Source organism: Geospiza fortis, unplaced genomic scaffold, assembly GCF_000277835.1.
Source record: "Geospiza fortis unplaced genomic scaffold, GeoFor_1.0 scaffold81, whole genome shotgun sequence".
Lineage (NCBI taxonomy): Eukaryota > Metazoa > Chordata > Aves > Passeriformes > Thraupidae > Geospiza > Geospiza fortis.
Window position 1 is genome coordinate 2036933 of NW_005054318.1, and position 9577 is coordinate 2046509.

Consider the following 9577-nt stretch of genomic DNA (forward strand, 5'->3'; position numbering starts at 1 on the left):
CGTGGGGAGATGCTCCGGGAGAGGCTGCGAGTGCGGGGAGGGGAGGAGAGATGAGAGGTTCGCGGGCTGCGAGCCCCGGGCTGCTGTGTCTCCCGGAGAAGCGGGTTGAAAAGTTGGTTCTTCCCAGCCAGGAACTTTCTCGCCGCGTGCGCATGCCCGGAGTGCGGTGGGAGGTTGAGGGGGGAGCTGGGAGGGGGGGTTGAAATAAGGAGGAGGCAGGAGGGAAGGGATCGGTTCAGTCTGAGCGCGACTGCTCCCGGGCGCGTTCGCACTCCAGCGCACGCAGCCGGCTCCGGGAGCAGGAGCAGGGAGAGCACCTCCGGCCGCGCCGGCCGGAGCACCTGGACACCTGGCCCCGCTCGGATCTGCCTGTACCCGCTGGAGGAGCAGTGGGGTGGGTGGGGTGAGCTGTGCCCCCCAGGGCCAGCACAGACACTGACCTAGCCCAACCTCCGTTTTTCTTTTTTTCTTTTTTTTTTTTCTTTTTTTTTTCCCAATATTTTTTCCATTATTTTATTTTACCAGCTCCAATTTAGCCCAGGATCTTTTAACTGCTGCCAGCGGTGGAGCACAGATCGGGATTAGGTAAATAAAAAGAACAACTCATTCTGTTTGGTTTTGTTTTGCCAAGCCTCGGGGATTGGGGATATCGATTCAAACACTTCCTTTACTCTACCTCCTTTCTTTCTTTACCCCCATCCCCTCCCACGATCCGCTGGATGGTGCAGGAGCGCGGATATTGTGGTTCACGTGAGGAGGACTGCTCTCTTTGGGGCGGGCGGAGGGCTGGGGTAAGCCTTCACACGGGTCTCGGATATTTTGATGCTATTTTAAGATTTGTCCTCCCCTTCCAAAGTTGTGTCTCCCCCCTTGCGGAGAAGCAGTGTTTCAAACCCGAGCTAAAAATGACACATACGAGCAAAACAGAAACCTGCATGTCCTTTACGGCCTTGAACTTCCAGCTTTTCTCCTTTCTATTATTGGCATTTCTTTCCCCTTCTTTCTCTTCTTTCCTTATTTCTGAGAGGTTTCTTCTTTTCTTTTTTTTCCCTTTTCTTGCAACTCCAGTGTTTTAGGATCCGAAAAGCCTTCTCTCTTTCTTCCCAAGGCCATAACAGGAATGAGCCTGATGTTTATATTTGTCTGATCGAAACAAGTTCAGCGCAGGAGAGACTAAACTTCTCTCGAGGCCGAGCCTATAAAGTGTCAGTGCAAAGCCGAGGATTAGAGCATGGTTGTTATAGTTGGCTTTTGGCAGGGAAACTATAAAAATAGAGCATTTTGGAGATTGTTGTAGAGCCGCAGGAATTGTTCGATAAATCGCGAGCCAGGCAGGAGGGTCCCGGACAGGTGCACCGTAGGTCCAGTTCAGTGAATCCGGAGTCAGCTGGGAAAGAGGCCCGAGCCCCACGGCAGCGCTGGGCCCGGGGCCCCGGGGCTGCGGCTCCGGCCGGGTGCGCTGTGGCCGTGGGAAGCGAGGAGGGCAGAGACAAGAAATCCTCCCTGAGGCCGGGAGAGAGGAAGGACGGTGTATTCCTGTGCAGGGGAGGCAGCGGGTATTTCTCTAGGGAGAAAGCGAGGGCGAATGTTGTGCTGGGGGCCTTTCAACACCCGAGGGGATTTTGCAAAAGCACACACACAATACCCGGTGCTCCCAACCTGCTAAGAACCAGTGCGGGGAGAAGGTGAGGAGCTGGCCCTGCAGCCGTCCCACCCACGCCCGCCGCGGGCCGCGCTCCCGCCCGCGGCCCCGCAGCCGCTGTCCCCAAGGGGCCGAGCTCGGGATCTCTGCTGTTCTGGATAAAGGCTGCCCCGGGCAGTGCGGCCATCGCTGGTGCACTCGCCCCCCGGTTATCCTTCATTATTATTATTTGAGAAACTAAAGCCCATCTCATTCACCCGCGCTCGCAGTGGTGGTCTGGGGAGACTTGTCAACACCGATTTCGTGATAAAATGTGAATGATGATTTTATAAGGATTGAGCGGAGATATCCAAGGCACACGCTGACTGAGTCCTTCCAGTCCTCATTAATGTTAGTAATTAACTCTTTCACGCTCAATTAGCCCCAAATAAACCTGCTTTAATAGATTCTGCACACTTCATTAATACCTTGAATAAATCTGTGTTGAACAATGCATTTTATTCCTCAAGAGCACCACGCTCGAAAAATGCAGAGCGGAAGGACAGTTTTATTCCCTTTCCACTTAGTTTCCCAAACACAGATAACTTACAAGCTCCGTTTCTCGGCTTGAACTTTAGGAAGGGAAATTTTCTTCCCCTAAAAGGAGACAAAATAAATAACAGACCTGGTGGCAAAATACTGCACACCGATGCGTGCAGCCTAAAGGACAGGGCTACCAGACTTGAAAAAATTCAGGCAAAACTGGGGAACATTTTTTTTTTACGGAAGAACCTGATTGCTGTAGTTTGTCGCAAGAATGCATCATTTTATGCCCGCTACTTTATCATGTTTGTAAAAATAAGCAACGTTCTCAGGGTAATTTACCTCCTCCATTCTTCCATGTGGAACTAATTAGCAAACCTCATTATTTATGAGTCAGGTATTTAATGTAACAAATATCCCTTTCAAAGGGTACATCGGAAATTGATAATTCAATGTAGAAAGGAAAAATACCGACTAGTCACAAGATTACTTAAAAATCCATTTAATTTCTCCTCTTGCTGTGCTACCAGCAGAAAACCGGGTCTATAATTTTTTTTCTGGCGTATAGAGTAGGTAGAATTTAATCTGGAAGGTTAAGATTGAAATGGTTTTAAAACAGTGGCAACTGGACAATAGCATTACCGTATCTTCACGCAGGGCAAAGGGTAAGAAAGCTGGAGACAGATGTAGACTTTCAAGTTTATGATCCTATTTTGCAGGGTAAATTTATCTTGGCATGAGTGGGTTTTGTTTCAGTCAGAACATAAGTGTTTTGTTCTTAATTACTCACCGAGCTACTTCGCGTTAAAAAAAGAAAACCCCGTACAGTTTTATTGCAATGGGGGAATTCAAGCAGAGAACTCGCGGGGTCTTCTTCTGTAAAAAAAAAAAAAGAAAAAAAAAAAAAAAAAGAAGACCCGATAACGATCTGTTTACATGAAGCAGAATTAAAGGTGGAGGTGACACCGAAATCAAAGAAATGTTGATCTCTCTGCGGGCAAGTGGGAGACCAGAGAGCTACTACACTGTGAAACACATTCGCTTTGATGTCCCGAAGTGAGGGGACTTTACGAAATAGCCTGCTCTTCATCCATATTTTTGACTATTCCGGTTGTACAGAGCAAAAGTGTAGCTTACATTTCTGGAAAAGTGCCAAAAAACTTGTAGTAACATGAACAGTCTGCTCCCATCTCCTCTTTTCTTCTTATTTTCTTCTCCTCTCTCTTTTTCTTTCATTCCCTTGTTGTCTTTTGCTTTTTCACCCTTTTTAGGATTTTTTTTTCTAATTTAATAGAGCTTCTCTAGCAAAAACCAAAAAAACTGTGGGTGTAAGGGATGCTATTATGACCTGACTGCGTTTCTCCTTGGTTTGTGCCTTGTTCTTTATTGGGAAAATCTAAAGAGAATTTTTAAAATGTTTTCAAGCGAGAATTTACCCATATTGACATAGTAGATTTCTTCTTATATATTCCATATTAAATGTTTTCTAAGAATACAAAGAAAGAAAGAGGGATAAACATAATTTGCAGTAGCCTGTTTCATGTTTGAGAGATCTAGAACTACCTACACAGAGAAACGGACATGGAGACATTATTAAGGACAGAATCAGACATTTTCAGGTACCCAGACGAGAGGACAAGAGTGTTTTCTGAGTGCTTTGTTCTTGGGGTCACCAGCTGAGGCATTTGTGCTGTGATGTGGACATGCTTAGTGTATAGGCAGCACTAACTAAATAAAAATATGTCCCCAGTAGAGCAACAAAACAGCCTGATTGGTTCAACAGCCCTAAATACCTCAGAAAAAAAAAAAAAAACAAAAAAAAAAACCAAAACCCAAAAAAACCCCAAGCACAAAAACTCACACCAAAACAAAACAAAACAAAAAAACCCCAAACCCCCAAAAAATAGAAAGAGAGGAAAAAGGCCAAGGGGAGGAGACTACAGAATATAATATGTGCATTTTTCAATCAGTCACTATCAGAAATGTATCCAATTGAAAACCAAAAAATGTCACAGTCTCTTATTCTGGGTCATTGCAGTGGAATTCCTCAAAGGTTTGAGTCTCTCTTCCTGCTGCTGATTTATGTAAAGCAGAGTGAAAGGTGGGCCTGGAGTATAGAGCTGCTCAGAGTAAGCTTCTCCCTCTCACACCCTCCCAGCCGCAGCTCCTCTTTCCAGGCAGCAGCACACATATAAATCAGATTTGTTTCCCTGGTCTTTAGACCTCTTCCACCAGCAGTTTCCACACCCCCAGACTTCCAGCTCAGAGGGACAATTACTGCTCTGCTGTACTTTGCTGCCTGTTTCTCCAAAGGGGATTTACTCTTCACATGGGGATGAACTCTAATCTGAATACTGCAAGGGCCCTGCTGGAGTCCTCTGAGGAGATCTTGTGGGGGAACCTGCCGAGACTCAGCAGGAACCCTGTCAGGATCTTACAAAGACCCCGTGTGGATCCTGTGGGAACACCTCAGCTAACATGTGGGGATTCTGGCAGCAAATAGCCCCACTGAAGGCAAATCCCAGAGCTCACTGAGGGGAAAGTGAGTATAAGCTGAGGACTGGGGAGTAAGGAGGAGGCTCTCTTGGCTGAAGGGATATGATTCTTCCAAAAGCCATGGGTGCTCTCTCACACCCACAAAGGGAGGAAGCTGTGTCCCCACCAACAACCCTCGGGAGGCATCCACTGCCAAATGGTTGACAGCAGCCAGGGCTGAATTTTCAGACTGGGCCAGATGTGCCTCAATGCTGCTGCCTTGTAGCATTTTCCCCTCTGTCTTGTGGGGTGGAACGTGTGGGGATCTGGCCCAGAAGAGAGGCTAGGGGCTTGGCAGGACCCTGAATCCCAGACCAAAGTGGTGGCACCCAGCCCAGGGAAGGGCTGAGGACCTGCAGCTGCTGGTCTGGGTGCCCCATGGGAAGGGTCTCTCCAGTCCTCGTCTTTTAGCCTTTTGAAGAGCTCTAATTAAGCAATTGTTTAGATTAGGATGTGGGCTTGAAGCCAGGCACTTCTCCCTGGGAAGAGCAAATGGCATTTCAGGTTTGTCACCCAAATTCAGCATTTTCCTGTTTCTTTTTGCAGTACACAAGAGGGAGGACTTTGGCAGGTATTTTCCCCATAATGTTTTTTCACTAAAATTATTTTATTTTTCTGAAAGAGGGAGAGCATGCAGTTCAGAGCATCCAAGTGCCTCCATCATCTCAGAGGCTTGACTGAGGCCAGACCACAGGGAGCTGAGTGACCCAGGGGCAGGAAGTTCCTCACCCTTCCCTGCATCACTTCAAGAGCCGGGGCTAAATGCAGCTTCTCTGGACAGATGTAGTGGGCAGTATCTCACTATTTTCTAAAGGCTGAGGTCACCTAGGAAGGGATTTTAAATTACAGGGAGATGACTGAGCTCTTAGGGCCAAAAATGGCATCTCGGCTGTCCCCGTGTACAAGATCATTGGAAGTCTGCACAGTAGGGAATGCTGCTGGGAAGTGAATGGTTGTGGATGCAGTACATTTGTGTGCAAGAGAGAGATAGGGAGAGGGAGAATCTGGAGATGCACTCACAGCAAAGACCTGGTGAGGCCTCTAATTCCAAGGCAACCTCTTCCTGTGGCTTTGAAAAGGGATATTGATTAGGGGTGAGGTAAGGCGCTTTGATTTTAATATAAATCTACTTCTTCCTCTTCCCCCCCATCTTTATTTTCCAGATATTTTCCTCCCCTGTTCGGAAGATCCTCCTCCTGAGCGGCCACCATGGGAAGTAAAACCCTGCCGGCGCCAGTGCCCATCCATCCTTCTCTGCAGCTCACCAACTACTCCTTCCTGCAAGCATTCAACGGGCTGCCCGCCGTGCCCTCCGACCACCTCTCCAACCTCTATGGCTTCAGTGCCCTGCACGCCGTGCACCTGCACCAGTGGACTCTGGGCTACCCGGCCATGCATCTGCCCCGCTCCTCCTTCTCCAAAGTGCCCGGCGTCTCCAGCCTGGTGGATGCACGGTTCCAGCTGCCCACCTTCCCACTCTTCCCACATGTCATCCAGCCCAAGCAAGAGGCTGCCAACATGACCCTCAAAGCCAAACCCCGCTTTGACTTTGCCAACTTAGCAGTGGCTGCCACGCAAGAGGACCACTCTAAACTGGGACAGGCAGACAGTCAGGGCTCACCAGCAGGGCTGGGGTCTTTGCTTGAGGTGACTAAACTCTCTCCAGAAAAGAAACCCACACGGGGAAGGTTACCATCCAAAACCAAGAAGGAGTTTGTGTGTAAATTCTGTGGCAGGCACTTCACGAAGTCCTACAACCTTTTGATCCATGAAAGAACCCACACCGACGAACGGCCCTACACATGTGATATTTGTCACAAGGCTTTCAGAAGACAGGATCACCTGAGGGATCACAGGTAACTATTTTTCTTTTCCTGTTCTTTTTCCCTCGTGTACTTGTACTCTCCCAGTTACCAATCCACACTCAAGATTTTTATAAGAGAGGTTAAGCACCCATCCAACCAAGAGTGTTCCCTCTAGTTTTTCCTCTGCCCACTGTTGGTGGAAGAGCCCAGGTAACTCACAGTGGAAGACATACCTCACTCACTCCATAAAGACAACTTTCACAACCTCCTTTTTACTGCTACAGATGTTTACAGCTTCCATTTGCATCATGTGTCCTCTGCCTCTATGATCACTCAGAAGTGTCATGAAGACACACAGTTTGGTGACCCCAAACTAAAAGAGAAGTTCTTTATCCCTAAGAAGGGCACCCTATAACCCTCTGATGCCCCCCTCTCTTGCACACATACATACCAACACTTGCCCAAGAACCATGCTCCAGCACTCTCAATCTCAGCAGTAGGTGTAAGAAATGTCCAGCCCATTCTCCCTCACGTGGCTCACTGCTGAGCTTAGGCCAGTTATTTCTGACATGTCAATTGTTTTTCTCTCTCTAGATATATCCATTCTAAAGAAAAGCCTTTTAAGTGTCAAGAATGTGGGAAAGGATTTTGCCAGTCCAGAACACTAGCGGTCCACAAGACACTGCACACGCAAGTAAAGGAACTGAAACCTGCCAAACTTAAGTGTTGAATCTTCATCTTCTATGAACTTTTCCTCCCCTTCAGACTTTACACCAAAACTAGAGCAGAAACAAAACTTTCAGGATGGGAGCACTGGACTTTGTGCTTTGCTTTTGTTTCTACTTTAAAAAGGGCAAAATCTGCACCCCTTCAATTCCCTGTCCAAGCAATTAACTTCCTAAGTCGTGGGTGAAAAGATTATTTTGAGTTTAAAATATACGTGAATGATACAGAGAGTGCTAGCTGACTTGTGTGGCTTTGATAAACTTTATGCCAAAAGGTGGTGCTCACGTGTTGGACAGGAATCTCTTTAAAACCAAAAACCCACAAGACACCCCCGACCAACCCTGCCCCCACCCCAAAAAAACCCAAAAACCAACCAAAATCGTACCTTCCAAAAGTATTACTTAAGAAAATCCAAACTCTTATTTTATACTTTTTTTTTTGACTGTATAAAGCTTCTTATTTTTACACTTCAGGAAATACAAAGAATTCCAGAAGACAATTAAGAACTGAAATGGTGGTTTCTCATCACAGCACCATTAAGACAAGAAGAGGGGCAACTTGCAAATCTCATTTGCTAGTTCGTTTTCAGAAAAGAAGAAAATTAATGTTTGGAAATGACCTAAGTCTCTCAAGTGGGGAGTTCTATCATGCGTTGGAAAATGCAACCAGATCTCAGACCCACGGGTTCCTGGTGTTGGGACAAATCAGTGTTCATGGGACATGGAGAACTTTTTTATTACCTTGTGGTCTAGTGTACTGTGAGGAAGTTTGTAACTTCTGGACTTATTTAAAAAACCCAGAGGAAAGAAAGATGGCAATATGTCAAACTGACGGTATGCACAACGTGGTTTTAGTGGTACTTAAAGTCTTCATGTGTCTTGGTGTGAGAGAACAAATCTCAACTTGAGAGCGTATTTTTTTAAATGCTGGCTTTCTGAACAGTGTATTCAAATTAAGAGACATTCCAATAAGTTCTGTTTATTATAAAAAAAAAAAAAGTTGTATGGCTGTTTGGCACTTTATGCTGATTATTGGTAATTGACATTTATCACTGGATTGTGTGTGGTTTTTAAGTATTAAAATAAATTGTTATTTTACAGGCAAGTCTGCATGGAATACATATGTGTTCATTTTGTTTCTGATCTCTGATCTCTTCCCTGGTAAACCCTCTTTGTCAATATTCAGAACGTATTTATTTTTAGATATTTTTTTCTTAGTTAAGTTGTTATTTTCTCAGTGGTTGTTTCTACCGTTCTACCTAGAAAGTCTGGATCTTTTTTCTATGCATTAGCTTTCCCCCTTCTAATTTTCCTTTTCTTCTCTTTTTCTTTTTTTTTTTTTTTTTTTTTCTTTTTTTTTTTGGGTTTTTTTTGGGGGGTTTTTTTTTTTTTTTTTTTTTTTTTTTCTTTTTTTTTTTGGGTTTTTTTTGGGGGGTTTTTTTTTTTTTTTTTTTTTTTTTTTAGTCCTGACAAAAGTAAACATCGGCGGAGAGTCCAATAATTTTGCCGCTAGTGAGGAAAAAAAATCGTCTTGGGTAACTAACTCGTGGGTATTAGCTGATAAGATTAGGTGTCAGAAGTGTTATAAAACAAATCAGATGAGTAATGGGTGAACTGTGGCTGCTCTCGGTGCCTGGAGGCGCTGCGGGGAGAGACGCCTTCGCACCCCCATTCCCGCGTTTGTCAAGAGAGGGCATTTTTCAGTCACATCTTCGGCCGGTTCTGCGCTGATTGGGGCGGCCTTTGATTCCCGGCAGCTGTCTTAGATCAGAGATGTTTATTCCACTGCGAAACCTCTTTGGATCGAGACGGGGGAGAGAGCGCAGCGCTGGGGCATCCGCCTGAGCCTTTGAAGCGCCTCTTGCCGCCGTCTTTTCTCGTCTTCTCGGCAAACCCTAAACCTTCCTCCTCCCGTCACAAGTCAGTGCTCCCGCGATAAGAGAAGCCTCTTTTTTTTGCAAATTAGCAGCGCGGCAGAGGTGACCTCGAAGCTGCCCAGCGGCTCCTGAGCGGCCCCGGCGCGGATGCTCGGCCGGAGCGCGGATGCTCACCGAGCCAGCAGCTCGGCGCAGTGCGGCTCCTTTCGCCTTCTCCCCTGCCGCTTTTAGTAATTATTTCTTTATTTGGTCAAAGAATCCTATCAATAACAGGAAAAAAGGTGCGTTTCTAACTCATTTAGTGCAAGGGGAGGGGGAAGAAACCTCTCTCCCCCTCTTATTTATTGGACACCCATTCCAGCGCACCGTAACTAATGAAAAGGCACTTGCAGGATGGGCTGCGGACCCACCTCCAACGTGGGAAGATCCTTGGGGAGCTCGGGATGCGAAGTGCCGCCTGTGCCTGCATCC

At 46.3% G+C, this 9577-nt stretch overlaps 1 protein-coding gene across 2 annotated transcripts in view; it reads left to right on the plus strand.

The window, feature by feature from the left end:
• Window positions 1-8339, plus strand: part of OSR1 (odd-skipped related transcription factor 1) — an 8550-nt gene extending 211 nt beyond the window's left edge. Inside the window, exons 1-4 of one of the 2 annotated variants that reach the window (XM_005420278.2) lie at window positions 254-394; window positions 526-585; window positions 5863-6555; window positions 7099-8339. In XM_005420278.2, coding sequence (XP_005420335.1) covers window positions 5909-6555; window positions 7099-7234 — 783 coding nt within the window. In that variant the 5' untranslated portion in view covers window positions 254-394; window positions 526-585; window positions 5863-5908 and the 3' untranslated portion in view covers window positions 7235-8339. Of the gene's footprint in view, window positions 1-253; window positions 395-525; window positions 586-5862; window positions 6556-7098 lie in introns of those variants that run through there. The other variant, XM_031056452.1, reaches the window with a different exon arrangement.
• Window positions 8340-9577: the final 1238 nt, after the last annotated feature.